General features: G+C 39.5%; 1 protein-coding gene and 1 non-coding gene across 2 annotated transcripts; one reads left to right on the top strand and one right to left on the bottom strand.

The window, feature by feature from the left end:
• Positions 1–2043: 2043 nt before the first annotated feature.
• On the bottom strand, positions 2044–16314 carry ccdc3b (coiled-coil domain containing 3b). The gene is made up of 3 exons (XM_037769538.1): positions 15573–16314; positions 8624–8798; positions 2044–3166 (listed from the first exon to the last, which is right to left on the bottom strand). Exons 1-3 carry the CDS (start codon positions 15935–15937, stop codon positions 2894–2896), a joined length of 813 nt encoding a protein of 270 aa, XP_037625466.1. The 5' UTR covers positions 15938–16314; the 3' UTR covers positions 2044–2893.
• A 1277-nt stretch (positions 16315–17591) lies between these two features.
• On the top strand, positions 17592–17664 carry trnar-acg. The gene has a single exon. It is a non-coding gene; the product is annotated as a tRNA-Arg (tRNA).
• Positions 17665–18682: the final 1018 nt, after the last annotated feature.

The following is an 18682-nucleotide window of genomic DNA, read 5'->3' as shown; positions in this document are numbered from 1 at the left end:
GCTCACTCCTCCCTTTCCAAGACTGCCGTGACGTGATTCGCCGAGTGCAAAACTGTGGTAACGCCGTTCACTTCACTCAGAGGCCATCCTTACCATAATAACACTACTTTAGGAGCAAGTCAGACGGCAGCTGCCGTTACCACAGTTTTGCACTCTGCGGCTCACGTTACCGCAGTTTCACAAGCGTGTCAGAAAACTACGGTGGCCTTCAGCTGCGCCTCATTCTTTGTTCTGTAATAAACAAGTATTTAATTTGTTTTAAAGCTGTCATCTTTGTCATTTAAAAAGCAACAATATACCTAATAATAGCCTAACAATAAAGCGTATTTATATAGCACTAAAATCAGAATATATAAAGTAATTTGCAAAAAAAAAAAGTTGCAATAATACCGCCTATCGCGCTGTTTAGCCAGTCATTGTCACCGCAGAGCAAATTCCTTCACCGCGACGGTACTCATGTTTGGTTTTCCCGTTCTGGGCTACTGTAGAAACATGGTGGAGCAACATGACAGACTCCGTGAAGAGGACCGGCTCCCTATATAGATATGACGGGCTCATTCTAAGCAATGATTCAACAACATAGTTATGAATATTATATTCCATTTCTGCTAATAGATCCCCAAAAATGTTACACACTGTTCCTTTAATTTCTTTCAAATTCCACCTAAAAAGTAACATACAGTACACATGCATGTTATGAAGATGACATCAACTGTGACAACTAAAACTAATCACATGGGAAGTTTTGTAAAAGTTCATTTATTCATAAAAAAAAAAACTACAATAACTGTTACACAAATGATTATGCTATTGGCAAAGCAAACCATATGTAGTTTAGAGAAAGCAAAAAGTATAATAAAAGCAAAACTTTCATTTCTGACACAGAAAAAGCCAATCTTGTACCACCCCAGGCTCACTGGCTGGACTTAATGAGTGCTCAACACTCTGTTTTCAAATACAAACATTATACTTTCATTCAGTACAACGTGTATGAACAGACATTTGCATAAAAGAAGAGTTTGGAGAAAAAAAGGCACTCTTGGGAAACAATTCACTGAATTTAAAGAATTATACACTTTGGGATATTTTCTTGGGTATAAATAGATGCAAGTAAATGAAAAGCAGGCAATGGTAGAAAATAATGATGTGACGTAATGTGACGTTAGGTCTCGCAGCTTTTTACACTTTGGCACAGCTGCTCCTCTGTAACTATACGCTCCTATAAACAGCCAGAGCATTATGTGAAAGACGAGACACCTCAAAAGACGGAGGGTGATTTGGAGCATGTTGACGATAGTATTTCTGAAGTAATTCTAATATTTATACAATGCATTATGTGTCCAGCACAGAAAGAAACAAGATATCAAATTTTCAAAGCTTTAAAGCTGCAGTCGGTAACTTTTAGCAAACATGATAAAAAAGTTATTTTTATAAAACGGTCACTATATCCTGACAGTAGTGCATGAGACAGGTAATCTGTGAAAACAAGACTCGGTCAAAACCGAGTATATGGCTGGACCGTCTACGGTCTGTTTGTGAATTTGTGGCTAAATTCTTACACAAATAGTCAGTGGTCATGTCGATAATATTAAATGCAGTGAGTCTTTCTTAAATGTAGCCTACTGCAGTAGCATATCACGACATTGTAAAGCTATGTATGAAAAAATAAGCGCCGGTGAGTGGAACCGCTGACACGCCCCCCTGAAAACATAAACAAAGGACTGTTCCAACCTTTTCATTTTGAAAGAGCAACAGCCAACGAGGAAACTCCAACACTCGGCTGACCAATCATGTAACTTCCACACTCACTCCGTCGCTCAGTGACTGACATTTGCGTTTGTAAAAAATCATGTTCCTCTATGTCCTCCTGTGTCCTAAAGTTTGCTCCAGCTGGTGGGCGGTGCTTGGTATTTCCTCAGCTGATCTCAAGTAACAAACTTTTCTCATTTTACAGCTAAACAGTACACTACAAGATGTTTCTGAAAACATTTGAGGTGAGAAATAGGCATTACAGTAACAGAATATTAATTCATATTTGATTATCCGTCTCGTGCACTTCTGTCATGATATAGTGACCATTTTATAAAAATAACTTTTCATCTCATTTGCTCAAAGTTACCGACTGCAGCTTTAAATGTTGTTCAACAGTTCATCCGCCAGCTGAGAGCTCTGTCTGATGTTTGGAAAATGTTTGTGCTGCCACTGAATTAAACTAAGAAAAGACAAAGGGGTTTTTACAGCAACAGTTATTCAGAGAGAACAATCACACTGGACTAATGGGGTGAAATAAGAGTTGAGGAGATTTAGATGAAGATCTCTGTGAAAACCATTCAAATCCTTTATCTCAAAGGCAGTTAATCCCTCACTTTAGTTCATCTGGGGAGTCAAAATAGGTCAAGTGAAAGCCCTCCCAACACACACTACGCACACACTCACACACGGTACTTAGAAGTATACGGATAAGGATGTAAATGGGAACGAATGGTCTCTTTGTAGGTGACAGTCTCGATAGTACAGGTCAATTTTAAAACTAGTGTTGTGCAGGTGAAGTTTGTTGAAATTTGGTATGTTCCTTTTGAAATAAGCATATTAATTAGGTTAAAGACATGGAGTTCATTGTGTTACTCTAAATTGATCACCACTGTCAATAGACTTTTTTCACGGCAGCCACATTGACATGAAACAGCAGGTAAACACAGGTTTAATTAATGAATTTAATTAAGATTCCATTTAGTCTAGACGAGCGTTTCCAGTGAGCCAACATACACAACAGCAGCACACTGACTCTGTTTGTCCAGAATGGAACCAGACCTTAATTAGCATCATTGGTAACACCTGTGTTTACCTGCTATTTCATGTCAACATGGCTGCTGTCTAAAAGGCCTCTTGTACTCTAGTTTTTTAGTGTCCTGGAGAGGACCTTTTTTAGGGTCGTGTCCTGATCCGGGTGAGTTTGGGGCGTCTTTGACTCGTAGAGCTGTTTGAGGCCGAGGGTCTGCTGCTCCTTCGTCGTTTCTCGTTGGGCCTGGCGCAGCAGACGTTTCATGGTCTTCACCTTTTCCCTCAGGTGGTCGTTGGCTTTCTCCAAGGAGCGCACCTTCTGGGAGAGAGTCAAGACCCTCTCCTCCTCCTCAAACAGAGCCTTCTGCACCGCGGAGCACAACAACTGGGAAGAGAAGAGGTACGTTTTGTTTATTATTTGCATTAAATGCATTTGAAATATCAGGAAAAGGAGCATTTGAACACTTGAACTGTCAAAATATTGATTAATGGCTTTCAGGTTACTTGCTCGAATAAGGCCAGGATCGGTTTATATTCCGTGAAATTTCCAACAGATTTTCATCTCGCTCTGCCTTTTGAATGAAATCGTACACTGGAGTTTTATCCCATAACGGCTCACACTAAATACTAGTGTCAGATTTGGTATGTTTTTGTAACATTTATGACGTAGCCCCAGACAGATCTACTGTTTTTGATGCAGGATTTCCTTTGGATAAATCATATGAGAGAACACATGTGGCATGCTCTTTGGGCTGACAACCAGCGGCAACAGCTCGTAAGTCTTTCAGCATATTCCACTGTTTTTGGTATGAGTGAGTCAAAGAAAGAGAAAGAAAGTTTTTTGGCTGCTTGTAGCCTAAAAAGAAAGAGAAGAGAAGGGGAAAAAGTCAAGAAATTAATTATTGCTGTAAGTATGTTTGAGATTATTGCTTTCTTGCTGTGGGATAATTCATTGAGACTTTAAAGAGGACCTATTGTGCTTCTTTTCAAGTGCATACTTGATTACATTACAAACATGTTTTCATGATTTAATGTTCAAAAAACACTTTATTTTTCTCATATCAGCTGTGCTGCAGCACCTCTTTTGACCCTCTGTCTGAAACGCTCTGTTTGAGCTCCTGTCCACCCCCGAAAAGCCCAGTCTGCTCTGATTGGTCACTTTTCGGCCTCCGCTCCAGCTGCGCTCTATCTAGCTTTGTTTGATGGTGTGTCAAACTAGACACTAGGCAGGGATTATGCAAACGTATTACTCGGTGACATCACCATGTTACGGAAGAAAAGGCGGGACTTCAATCAAGGCATTTCAGGGAGTTCAGGAGCAGTGTTTCTGTGGGGGAGAGTAACTCCCTTTGGCGTGGACTTTGTAACTTTGCATATCTTTTACTTTCACAAAAAACTACTGTATATAACACACAAAAAGGAAAGGGAAAAAGCACAAAAGCATCATAAAGACCTCTTTAAGAGTTACCATGTACACAACACACAGTATTGCTCCAGATAGGGACCAAGATAACTCTGAGGTAAAATGGTTACACAACATGCTGCGAGATGAAACCCAACATGCCTGCGAACCTGCGACAGACGATCCAAAGTTCCCGGACCTTTTCCTAGGTGAAAAAATGAGCTCCAGCTGCCTCTGACTGCATGCCTGTCTGCCTGAGTGTGGATTTCCTCCTCAGATCCTAATGCTTCCACATGGGGCCAGCGTGAAACTCTGATGTATATTCCCTGCCATCAGATAACAACCGCTGAGGGTTTTGAGGAAATGTTAAAAATGTGCGGCTGGCTGCCGGCCCACGTCACTGGTTAGTGCATTACCCGCTGTAATATTAGCTCTGGATTTTCTCCCATGTGCAGTTACTTATGTCCCATAAGGGATTTGAAACTTTATAATGCAAAAGATGAAGTTCAGGAGCAGAATAATCAAGTTATGTAAAGCAGGAGGTGTAAAACGGCATATCGCTGCTCTGTGCACCCAGGTATGACTTTCACTCAAACACAAGACGCCTTCAGTTGTTTTTCTATTTGTACACGTTGGCAGTTTTTCAGTCTAAGCTGCAGTGTAGACAAATACTTAAGTAATTGCCCTTGAAACAGTCTGGAGTCGAGAGTGAGACACAGTCATACAATATAAACCTGACATATTTTTCTAGTGATAAGCTTTTGTAATTTATCAATGTGACGTTCATACAGGAGACAAGAAAGGTACATTTCTGTTATTTCTGTGCAATGTAAGGGTAATAATAAACAAATTATTGTACCACATGTCGGGGATAGAGCTTGATAAAGAAGCTAATTACAGTTACATTGACAAATAACAACCTAAAGAGGACAGAATGATAGACAGTGAAGACGATACTGGCTATAGACTACTACTGCGCTATCAAGAAAAGCACTCTTTCCTGTGTGATATACTGTTTCATAAGCATTAATCAATCATCGGAGCAGTTTAACTACAGGCAAGAGCTCCAGAGCAGCAAAGATGAGGTACGACTTGGCGATTTTCCAACAAGGGTTTTGTAGATAAACATAGACCAGTGGTTATTACGTCTCTGAATAAGGGAACGCAAAGTGGTGTTATTTATCATATAAAATGCAGCAGTCAGTATTTGAATTGCCTCCATTTAGGAAGTAAACTTAGAAGTGAAAGTTTTAAAATAGTCTTAAGGGCTTATGAATGGACACAGTCGCATATCCATGAATCATATCTCTATAATGTTTTTTACAACTAATTTGGGAAGCATTGTTCTGTTTCAAAAAGTCAAGCCTCTGTTCTGTCACAGCTTTCCAACAAGATTTCCTATATGACCTTTTGCCATAAAGCCAGGTGCCAAGATTTGTTTTCTCTCAATATTAAAGAGTCCGAGAGGAGAAGTTATTGCCATCTACAGTATACCTCTGGATCTCAAAAACAACATATATTTTGTTACATACAATTGTTATTTCTTAAAGGAGCTGTTTGTATGATTTGGCGGCATCTAGTGGTGTGGTTGCAGATTGCAACCAACTGAGTACCCAGCTCCCAAAACACTGATTCTTGCATTTCCCACAATGCAACTTTGTTACATAGTGCTTTCGTTAGACCCTCCCCGTCTGGTAAATGCCCACGTCTTTCAAACGCAAGAGCCCCAGTTTTTGAGAGGCCCCAAAATGGATCCATGTGGCACACCCTCGGTACCTAGCAGGATTTCATCCACTCTTAGTCATCCAAACCCAACTGCAACATGGACAAAACAAAAAGGGTTCATATTTTATGCAAGAACAAAGCCTTCTTCAAGTGTCATTTCCCGTCTCAGAGGAGGCATGATTGATATCTGAGCGAAAACAGACACATTTTAGTCATACCACGTTAACTGAAGCTGAAATCTTGTGAGTCAGTTTTGCCTTTATAAAGTGTTTGTAGCCCTTCAAAGCTAATATTTCCGCATTAGTGTTGGGACCATAAAACTGTGGGAAAATGCTTAAAATAATGTTTTTATTGCTGATAGTGTTCGACATTAAATGTCACCATGACTACATGCTATCTGATTTACTGTGGTTGACACTGGATTATGTGATGCGTATAGCATGATCTGCTCTGTCAGTTTAGGTCAGTTGTCCAAACAATGGTTGCGCAGTACCAGTAAAAACAAAGTCTGTTTTTATTTTGCTGTAGAAGGAAATCTAATCATGAGAATGATGTAAGAGAGCAGCATTGATATCTAAATGTTGTTCTGTAATTATAATCACAATCCTGGCCCACAAGTTTGCAGTTAATGGAAATACAAACCATGTTTTCATTCTCTTTACCCATGGCCGGCTTTTGCTTTTATAGTCAGCAGATGATTGGAAACAGACAGAAGAAGACTGGCCTGAATCAGGGGGATTAGGCCAAAGGTTTAGATTCATTAAAGGGGATAAAGCAGCGTTGAGTAACTGGAAACCATTTATATACCGACACATGGACTCTGGGACGAGATGCAGGAAATTTACAGAGTCAAGGAGCACCAGGTGTTAGTGTTTGCCAAGAGTGTTAAGGTAAAAAAAAAAAGAGCTTTCATCAATTAAACAGTGGAGCTGAAGCTTATTGATTCGGTCATAAAAAGAGTAGTGACCTTTAGATAGTCTCACACTGTCATCAATCTGCATCGTCCGGTGTAATCCAGGAGCATTTACTTTTACGAGGTATCCACTTCCCCTGGTTTTACTTTAGTTAGTGATTTTCTACATTTCCATAAATTCTTTTCCGTAACCCCCAGAGGATGGACATGATATTGTTGCATTGGTTGTATAAAAAGGTGGAGAGTTGGTTTTTCCAGTCCTAAAAAAAGTGATCCATGATTTCATAAGCCCACATTTAGTCCGTTTTAATTGATCTCTGGTGCAGTTTGTTTAGGCGGTTGTGAACGCTGTAATTATACTCTGGTGCGGACCAAAACAACCGATTCAAGACCACTTGCGAGAGGTGCTCTCAGACCGTTTCCAAGCGAACCCTAGGTCGGATTGAGAATATAATCCGACCCAATTGCAGGAAGTGAACCAAAACGCAGGGAGTTTTGGGCTGCCCGTGCCGTTGTCTGATCACAGCAAGTATTTGGAAATAGTTGCTCAATATATTGTTTACAACCCAGAGCCTTAACTGGAGATGTTTGTTCTGAACTCTTTCCAAAGGACTCTGATGAAGACGCAGTTGGCGTTGAAACGTTAGTCTGTAATAAAGTTGATTGCCTTAAATCCATGTGCTCCAAAGTGCTTTGGACCTGGTCTCTGAAGTCTCTCCTGGATTTCTCCAAGATTACCCGATTCTGTGAGCACCGGACACGCCTACTATTCCTTGTGAAACGGTTGAAGCGCGTTTAACCCTCTTTTCCAAATGTGTTTGGTAGGAACACCAAAGCAGGATTACAGCTAGTATCACCAAACGTATCCACGGCGCATTCTGCTCCATGTTGCTCGGTTAGCGTTATCGCTTTCCGTCTTTACATTTTCCACCGCCAAATTTCTGACCAATGAGAAAGATTTCTGGCCCTGCTCCTTCATAAACGCCCCTCAGTAAAAATCATTTTTTATTTGGTTCGCTTTGATTTGTGCACTGTGAAACCGAACCAGACTAAATAGAAAGCAAACCAAAAGTATCAATTTCGCTTTGATTTGGACTAACCAAACCAACTATGGCTTGTGAAAGCGCCCTAAATCAACCTCTTTACACAATATTCATCATATCTTGTGGCTACACTTGTGTTGTGGTCTAAAAACGTTACCATTTCTTCTGTGGTGAATTTTGCTTCTTTGTTGAACATCTGCATAAAACAGCACTTTGTATTTGATTCTGAGGGACTGACACCCAAAGCTGACTTTAGTGTTTTGTGAGCCATCCGAGACAATTGAAGTTTAATTGGACATGTCTCCACGTGATCTCACTTACTTCTACATTAGAGCTGTCGTCTTTGGGCACAAGAAACTTTTCTATTAAACAACAAAAAGGTTTGCCAAAGAGCTGGCAAAAACAATGTTGTTTAAAGTAGATTTTTCCTTTAAACATAGTGAGTTCTTTGTGTAGTCGAAACCTCAGAAAATGTGTGTTTGGTTTCCCACGTATTAAGAACATATCTAACTTTCCAGTTTCTTCATAGTATTCCTTTGAAAAAAACAGGATGTAATATTGAATCCTTTTATGTGTGCACCGCAGTACTTCGGGCTATTGTGGCTGACTCCACTCTTTTTCCCAAAACATTTGCGTAATCAGCATAAATGCGCAACAACTGCCTCAAAATAGACGTCCTTATCACTAACTCCTCCTCTTCAAAAGAAGCAAACAACACTAGGAACCAGTTAGTGGTGGTGGTTTTGATGTGCTACATACCCGGCTGTCCTCCTGAGCCTCCCACTCCGGGGCGTAGTTGTGGACCTGAGTACCAGACGTGCAGTTGGAAAACTGGAAAAGGCTGGCAAATGCACGGTGGTTCTCTGGAGTGTCGGGGAAGATGGGGTCCTGGAAGTTCACTCCATGAGGGATAATATTGTAGTCCTCATCCATCCTGCATGGCAGAAAAGATTGAAGTTGGAACGAAGGCAAAAATGAACATATAAAGTTGTGCATGTGTCAAAACAGAAGCAGATGCACACAAACAGAAGTCTACTTTATCTTCATGTCATCTGGATGTCAGATGAAAGCAAACGGACAGGTTTCACCTGTTCATCTCATAAAGTTGACAGTATGTCATTAGCAAAAAAGAAACATTTGCGCAAAATTGTTTGCAGATCCTGGTCTATTTTTATGCAAATTCAAGCATTATGTGGATGTGTAACGCCAGCAAACTACAAGCCAAAGGGATTTACTGAGCATGTTTCATATCTTCAAGTGTGAGGGAGGAAGTCTTGAAGCAGTGTGTTTCCATACATCTGGATTCCATCTTGCATCCCTCGAGGGACATCAAAAGTTTGGTTGTCCCTCAGAGACTGTGTGGGTATGTGGGGGTGTGTGTGTGTGTGTGCATGTTGAAAGAGCAAAAAGAAAGCTGATGTTTTGCTTCACCAGGAGAGGTCAAAGGTCAGGTGTAAGCAGAGTGACCAGGAGGTCAGAAGGAATTGTGTATACAGAGGAACTCTACAATGATGGAAACAAAAGTAAACAGAAAAGTGACATAAAACTCTTTTTTTACAGTAAAAATGTAGTACATTTTTGGTACATATGTACAACTCAACATATTACAAAAACTTGATTGTCAGTGACAGTTTATATAAGAAGGGAGAGGGAGTTTTTACAGTGAATGTAAAGCTCAAGCAGAACAGTTGGTCTGGTTCATTTAAAGGTCCTGAGGGAGATCCTGAGTTACATTTTTCTCCATGCTAAGCTCACATACGTTCTGTCCTGGGAGCGTATACTCATGATTGATTGGAGAGACTATTTTTGGGCTGAGATAAGTGTTGTTGGGGCTTTTATAACAGGAAATGGATGTCCATTGGAGAGTACGATGAGAACTTTTCAGTTTTGGCTTGCTCATACGGTGTCTGGGACTCAGTGTTGTGGAGCTGCCACAGAAACACTCCTTTGAAACTCTACACTGATCTGTTTTAGGTTTATGATGGGGAGTTTCACGTTAGTGAGAATGCCACAGAGTGGGACATGTGTAGGCAATTTGTTTAGCCATATCTCATTTCTTTCTATTTTCATGAAAGTTTAATTTTTTTGCAGAGACTTAGATGAGAAGATCGATACCACTCCCATAATTGTACGGTAAATAGAGTGCTGAATGAGCATTTTTGCACTTCTGGTTCATTTGCCTTAAGTCAATGGGTTTTTTTAATGTATTTTTTGTTAGATGCCTGAAATAAGGTCTTCTGTCTACGACTTAAAATATCTCAATAAATACCCCACTTGTGAATTTTGAAGCTTTTACGTGTCTTAAAAAAAGGCGGTTGCTAACAAGTGGCTAAATGAGACTAATAAACGTCATCATGCAGAACACTAATCCGCCTTTAGCTTAGTGGTGGTGATGTGAAGTCATGCAACTGTGGTGTAGTTCGTTTATAGCCCAACGTTAGTTTTTTACTTCTGCCGATTGCATTTACACTTCAAACCACATAAAAGTGGTGTTCATTTGTGGAGATTATCTTGCTGAACAAAACGTGTAAGCATCATATACGTTTGATTGCGACAAAGTTTATTTTTTGCAATAATTCAAAATCCAATAGAAAAATTCCATTGAGTTTTTGTCGAGGGAACCAGGGCGATGCTAACTTCCAGGATGGCCTACAAATATACGTCATCCCTGCAGCACTCTTTATGAAGCTAAAACCAGAGGGCAGTTAGCTTAGCTTAGCATAAAGACTGGAAATGCAGGAGACAGCTTGCATGGCGCTGCCCAAAGGTAACAAAATCTGCCTACCAGCACCTCTAAATTTAACTAATTAGCATGCCATTCCATACAAAAACTGAAGTGTAAAAACGACGAGTTGGACATAAATATTATTTAATACCCATCTGAACTATGTTTTGTTTCCAATAGGTACATGCTTGTAGGCTAAAGTCTGCTGCAAAGGAAAATGTGCATGAGCGTTTTAGGGGAGTTGCTCTCCATTATTTCCCTGGTAAACAACTGGCAAAACAGCTTTTGTTTTCTCTGGTTTACTGAAGCAATCTTTGCTTCTTAATCATCATCAGGTCTGCACTTAAACACAACTCTGTTGTGACTTTAGCTTCAGGAAGTTTCCGATGGTGGTCGCCCGGCTGATTACGGGGATAACGTCCGGATGTTTTCACCATCACAACAGGGGACAGCAAAGTCGTCCCTGGAGGTGTAATTAACTAAAACCAGTGAAATCATCTGTAAAGTCTTTTGCATGACCACACAAAGTGTGAGTGTGATTCTGTGCACATGATGTGTAACATATGCTATAAAGAATACTATTGTGGTTGGCCCTAATGTGGGACAGCCCCAAACATTAAACTTGAGGAATGCTTTCCAGTGCCCCCCTCTGAATATCTAACTCTTCATCTGTTTGAGAGGAAAAGCAGAGTAAGAGAGAAATATTGGTATAAGGCCTGTCAGCACACGTTCCCTTCATCATCGAGCGGCAAACTGGTGTGTTTGAGCAGGACAAAAGGTGGTCCTATATACCGACCGGGTTTACCTTCAAGCTTTTGGGAAATGTCTGGCTCTGTAATTACGCTGGCTGGAATGCAATAGACGTTTCCTGAGTAACAGTGTTGTTTCTGTCCAACACAGACATTTAAGAATTAACCTGCCACACACTTTTTGTTGAGTGGAATGTTCGGCAGGTTATTAAATACATTATTAACCTGAAATCAGTGGGCTACGGTATCACATGGACAGATGTTGATTAAAAGAGAATATGTGAGGATGGTGCCAATCCTCTGCTTTTGACAGCTGAATGTGTCCTTACAGGCCGACGATTGATTGAATCCTCCGAGAGTCTTTACTTCCATGACAGATCTCTGCACAGGTCTGAAGAGTTGATGGGCCAGGAGGAGGTGAGGTTCAATCCATGGATTTTATATCATAATCACAGAGAATACATTACTGAGGTGGACTAGCGATTAAGACACATACAATATACTCACTTCAGTGTCATTCCCCCTCTCTCTTCCCTTATTTTCTGTCTCCTTTCAACTGTTTATTGAATAACGGCAACTATGCCCCCCAAAAAATTTAAAAATAATTTCTAAAAAGAAATGATGGATATCCTGCTGTTGGACAGTTTAGGGCCGTCGGTGAGCGTCTGTCGGCCTAGTATTTGCGGTGTGTCCTGCACCGTCGGCTCTAGTCTACCCGTGTTGGAGGCTTTTTGGCCGATTCAGCATGTTGAATCGGCGGCGGAGCCCGTCTGTGAGAGAAATCACTTTGATTGGCTGTTCAGCTTAAATGAATCAGTGAGCGAGAAGAGAAACAGAAGTGAGGAAAGCAAACGTGTAAAGTCAAAAGAAGGCTCATCTCATTTTTCATCTTCATTTCATCTGATCATTCAAATACACGGATATTTTCGACATGGCCATCTGGAATGAAGCTAAGTGGTGAGTGAGAGTGGTGTGAAAATGGTCGGCAAACGCCGTTATGTTTCATGTACATATCATAACAACGGCTTGTAAATCGTATGTCCATAGTCCTCGGTCTTCCGGTTTCCCGTTTTGAATTTTGAATACAGACTACCGCGACCTGCTGGTGTGGAGTCATTTCATCTCACGCTGGCGTAGAACGTACGTGGTAGTTGGTTATCAGCTGTAGTCAAGTTCAAGTGCAACTTTTTGGCCAAGACACAGCCGACGTGAGGCCACTCAGCGGTCGGCATTTCCGCCTGGATATCTCAAGTGTGATTGACTGATGGTGCTTACCCTGTTGTTTCCCACTTTTATAGAGATTGAATAAAGCAGACGTTCTCACTTTTTTTCCCGCCCTTACAAAATAGAGAATATACCGGGGACTCCCTCATGTATGTTCCTGGGAATAATTTGACGTTGCCTATTTTTTAGTCTTAGTTATGTGAAAGAACAAGCCAAGAAAAATGCATTAGAAAGATATTAGATATGTATTAAACATATTTTCAGATCAGTTATAGATTTGTTAGATTAGAACTAGGGCTGTCAATCAACTAAAACATTTGTCATGTATTTAATACTCTTATCAACATGTGAGTGGGTAAATATGCTTGCTTTATGCAAATATATGTATATATTTATTATTGGAAACCAATGATCAACACAATGACAAATGGGGACAAAAAGGGACCCCTTTAAAAATGATCATGACCGTTTTTCCTCGACAAAATTTAGCACAAGTTTCGAGCGTTATTTAACCTCCTTCCTGACGAGTATGCCGGGGTTGGTACCAATGGATTCATTAGGTTTTATAGTTTTGTATGATGCCGGTATCTTTGCTCTAGCTTTAAAACTAAGCCCGTTACAACCTCCAGAAGATCGATTGCATTAATTCCTTAAATAAATTAGTGGAGTTAAAACTAATTCGCGTTAACGTGTTATTAAAGCTGAAGTAGGTAAGATTGGAGCAAATATGATTAAAAAGAGTTATTTTATAAAACGGTCGCTATATTGTGACAGTAGTACATGAAACAGGTAACCAGAAAAAAATCATGTGTCTCTGTGTCCTCCGGTGCTCCTAAAGGCATCTGCAAGATTTTACAGACCGGAGAAAAACAGGCAGTCAGAGCTGATCTGAGGTCTGCTGTCCATCTGCTGTCTATGAGAGCCGGCTGTCAGTCACTCGCGAACTCCGACCAAACGGTCAAACTAGGCAGCGCTGATCAAATATGAATCAATATTATGTTACGTTAATGCCTATTTCTCGCCACATGACCGGATCACAGCCAATAGGAACGGTCTCTCAAAAAGATTTTTTAAAGCCTGAAAACAGAGCCATGATGGGGTGCAGAAGTCTAGTTATCTCTCAGAAGACTTGAATTACAATATGCTGAAAGGTTATTATGGAATTTTTGCTCAATGATGCAAAAAATATACTGCCTAATGAAGCTTTAACAGGTTAACTTTGACAGCCCTAATTAGAATGTAATCTATGAACTATTATACTGTAGATTTCAAAAGATATATATATTATTCGTTGGACTATGAAGCCTTTTGCAAACAAATATATATATATATATATATATATATATATAAATTATAGCATGATAATTTAAATTATTTAATCTGAAAACTTTTCATTGACCCTATGGCAGAGTACCACGGACTCCTGGGGGTCCGTGGTACCCCACTTTGAGAATCACTGGAATATACAATCGGTTATGATCAAATCATTAACTTTTTGCCATTCATGGTCATGCATTCCAACAAGAAAAGGAGGCAGTCCTGTCATCTTTTACTGGCTGAGTTTATAGACTGTCTTCACCTAACTTGACAAAACAGATGCCTGATTCTCCAGCACCCAGAGTTTTAGTCAAGTTTTAACTTGAAATAGCAAAGACACAAACACAGTTGGAAAAGAAAGTGCAAGTGGGTCTCTGAACATCAGACACACTTTTAAAACTTTCAGCCTATAACAAAATTATATTCATATTCTTGAAACCTTACCCTGATAGGGTAAAAAGTACATTTATAACAGGGCATACATTTATAGGACAAAGCTTAACTGATACAGCCCAACTGAACAGTTTATTTTGTTGGAAATTAATCATAAAAAGATTAGTTTTTTTATATCCTATATAACTCAGATGCATAAAGATTCTCCACTCCTTTCTGCTCCAGGTGAATAAAACTGAATGCATCTGTGACAATAAATCATTTTCATGATTGATTAGATCAATAGGGATTATCTGTGTATATACTGTGTGTGTATATGTGTATGTATGTATATATGTATACAGTATATATATGTATATATAGATAGATTTTATTTTATTTTATTGTTTTAAATTGTATTTCTTTTACCTGTGTATATTCGTTTTACTTATATATCTATTTATTGTATATAATGTGTTTTTCCAGTATCTATACTGACTTATTTTATATTAAAGGGACTGTTTGTAACTTTTTACACGTATAAATCTATGGGGTCGGGATCCCATGCGCGCTCGCATATGCGCGCTCGCGTGTGGCTACGCTGTTCAGACTGCTCCACTGCCTGCTTGCCTTCAGTCACACAACGCGCGCGTTCTCGCTCCACCCCTAGACGTGGATGCGCGCACACTACACACTGAAGGAGAGTTAGTTTAGCTCTGAGAATATCTAGTGAATGTACAGTGGACGTTTGTGCAGAAATAACTGCTGCAGCTCCTCCAGACCAACAGAGGTTTCCCGTGTCTTGTGAAGGGATGGGGCTCCGCAGAGAGAAACGTTATCGTCTCTGACTGGCTGCCGGTGTCTCCCTCCGGCTGCGGTCGGGAGCCGATAACGTTTCTTTTCCTGCTTCAGCCCCAGAGGCTGAAGCAGCGGGGCTGAAGCAGGAAAAGCCAACACTAGGATCAGCAGTGATTCATGGAGAGACCTTCGTCTGGTCAGCTAACATTACTGCCAAGCAGGTGAAATATAGAGTGATATTGGGGTTTTAGCTGACGTGTGTCGCCTCACTGTTTTGAACGATGCACGTTCATGTCTATTTAGAGCGAGCAAAGCGCGAACCTGACGCTGACTTTCGTTAACTTAACGGCCACAGGTGTCGCTGTTAACAAGCATTTCTGAAAGTTACAAATAGTCCCTTTAAGTTTCTTTGTACCTAGAATGTTATTATTGGGGACGTTTGTGAATGTTTATTCTGTTGTTTCAAAATGAACAAAAAAATAATAAATATAATATTGGAAAAAAAAAATAGGGATTATCTGACCTTAGAAAGAAGTAGTAGTTGTTGTTTTTGGTGACACTGTAGGAGAAGCAGGTGAAGTAGCCCAGGCCGGTGACATTGAACCTGGAGCCTGCAGGAACCTCCAGCATGCTGCCCCACGCCTGATCGCACAGCAGCTCGATCTCGGCGGAGAAAAGCAGCTCGTTGTCGGTCTCCAGGACGGGCAGGTAGTTATTATACACATTGTAAGACTCCTTGTGCAGTGCCAACACCTTGGCAAAGACTATGATCTGCGCCAGCTCGGCTCGGCACGCTTCTGTCTGAGGTCTCCAGTCTCTGGGCAGCTGACATCCCCAGCTCCCATCAGGACCCAACGCTGCCACGATGAACAACACAATAATCCACATGATGATCCGGCAGAGAGGAGACGACTAGTGGGTCAGAGAGGCGCACCGAGGCGCACGATGCTGCTGATGGAGGAAATCACCAAAAAAAACAAAAAACCTGCAAGGCTTTACATGCATATGCTTCCACTAATGCTGATTATTCACAGTAAATCAATTTAAACAAAGGTTTTACGCAGCAAAATAGTCCTGTCAACTTCTCTGCTCTCTGCTCTCCCTCCTCCAGCCACAATATACCTGCAACCAGTGGATCAGCCCATTCACACCAGCATCCCCATGCAAAAAAAAAGAAAATGTGCCTCTGATCTGACCTTTGAGATGAGATCAGGAGGAGTAAATAAAGATTGTGCATTCAGGCCTGCATGCGTGTCAACTTTCCAAAGTAAAAACTTTATGAAAATGTACAACAAATCCTCCAATGTTGTGAGATTAGGTGGCATTTAATGCAACAAAGAAGAACCGTATTGAAGTCTACACAGCAAACAATGAAAGTTTAGAATAAATCAGTGGCGCCCTCTAGTGTCAATATGGACACACAATGGTCTGTAGTGGAGTTTATCCAAAACTGGGTTGAGCATCCTTTGACTACAAGGTCGGTGGTTCGATCCCCGGCTCCTCCTACTCGCATGTCGATGTGTCCTTGAGCACCTCACTGTTCCTAAAAAACGCTTAGGATGGGTTAAATGGGTTCATGTACCTGTATGTACAGTATATGACAAGTCTTATAGATTTCCTCCTGGCTATTTCACTGTAAATTGATTATTATAGGCTACTTCAACCTTTTCCGGTGGCACACATAAAATATTATGTGACTTTGAATTTCGCCTGGAAAATGTATTATTATTTTTATTTTTTTAAGGTTCAACACAATATATGAGAGAGAATATTTTCCAATCAGTCTCATTATCATTGTCGCAAAGTTTTACATTCATAAATGCAAATTTTGCGAGAGTTAAACCTCACTTTAACGTTTTCAAGAAGGAAATGGAACTATATATTAAGACAATATCTTCTGTGAGTTTGTGCTCCCTTTTTTAATGTATTTACTTTAGTTAATATTATTTATTTATTTATTTATATTATCCCCTGACATGTTTTGTGTTTTATGTAACTTTTTTTAAATTAATTAATTTTATTTTTATTTCTGTTTTTATTTATCCCTTTATTTAATTTATATGTAATTCTTTACCTATGTGTTGATTTAATTGTTCTTTTTATTGTTTACAAATTTAAAATAAAGTCTATTGAAAATATGTATATATATATATATATATACATATATATATATATATATATATTCAATATACTTTATTTTAAATTTATTTTAAATTTGTAAACAATACAATATTTATTTATTTTTATATTTATTTATTTATCTATTTATTTATTTAAAAAAATAAATATATATACATATATATTTATTTTTTTAAATGTCAGGGGATAATATATATATATATATATATATATATATATATATATATATATATATATATATGGAAATATGTAAAACAAAAACAAAAAAAGTGCAGGCCTGCTGTCCCATTGTGTTCAGCCTGCTGCTCAGGTATGGCAGGTAGACTGCTGTTGATCAGCTGACTCCGATAGGAACCAATCACAACACAGCTAAAATCGACCACGTGGGTTTAGAGGTTCCGTAGGGCCAGTGGCGCAATGGATAACGCGTCTGACTACGGATCAGAAGATTCTAGGTTCGACTCCTGGCTGGCTCGAATTTTCAACATCGACATAGTGCACCCAGAACACTTTAATTACTTAACTCATTATAAACTGTCATCATGTCTACAGTAGTTTGTTTTTTTCCCCTCAACTATCAAACACAGACTATTGCTTAAAATTGGAGATAAAATCAACATGGTAGCCTGTCATGTCTACAGAGATTGCTTAGAAGCGAATAAAGTCTATTGTATGTAAGGATGGTTCCAGTCCTGTGCCTTTGGGTGCAAAAGGGCTATAAAACTACTAAAAAAACTCCCACAATTGCTCAATGGTTACAAAAAGACAGAACAGGTGTACATGATGGAATACATGACTGCCCTGGTACAACTGAAATTGCCTATTTTAAAAAGGAGATGGATGTTAGTTATAGAATACCTTAGTCAGGAATCCTGTACTTAATTGTCTTTGATGTATAGTTTTTGTAGGTATGTATGTGGGTGGATGTGTGTGCACTCCATCCATATGCAGCGTTACTTTGTTTTTGTGTACATGTATGTCAAGTGAGGCCCAGTCTCAAGGCGGTTTAGTGTTGTGATGATAAGATAAAATAAGATAAGATATTCCTTTATTAATCCCGCAGTGGGGAAATTAGCAGTGTTCAGCAGCAAAGGGGATATATAGTGCAAAAAACAAGATGCATCATCTAACAGAGTAAAAAAGAGCTAAACATAGTGTAACAAAATATGAACCATTTAAATAAAAGGAAGTATAAAAATAGGAGCAGTATATACAGTATCGAAAATAAACAGACTGTTAACAAAATTGCACAAGTGGAAAATTATATTGCACAGTGAGAATTAAATGAAATTTCACCTGAAAATATCAGGTTATTGTCAGTTTTTTGGTGTGTAAGTGGTCTACTGGGAGCAGTGCATTTCTGATTAATTGCCTGTTAATTTGTATCAATGGCAATAAAGTAAAAAAAAAACACAATCAAGATGAGGCCAATTGCCTGTATAAGGGTTTACCATAAGTTATCTAAGTTAGACAGATAGTGGACGGATAGTGTAA

This window comes from Sebastes umbrosus, chromosome 1 (genome assembly GCF_015220745.1).
Source record: "Sebastes umbrosus isolate fSebUmb1 chromosome 1, fSebUmb1.pri, whole genome shotgun sequence".
In the NCBI taxonomy this organism is placed as follows: Eukaryota; Metazoa; Chordata; class Actinopteri; order Perciformes; family Sebastidae; genus Sebastes; species Sebastes umbrosus.
This window is presented reverse-complemented; position numbering and strand designations above follow the sequence as displayed.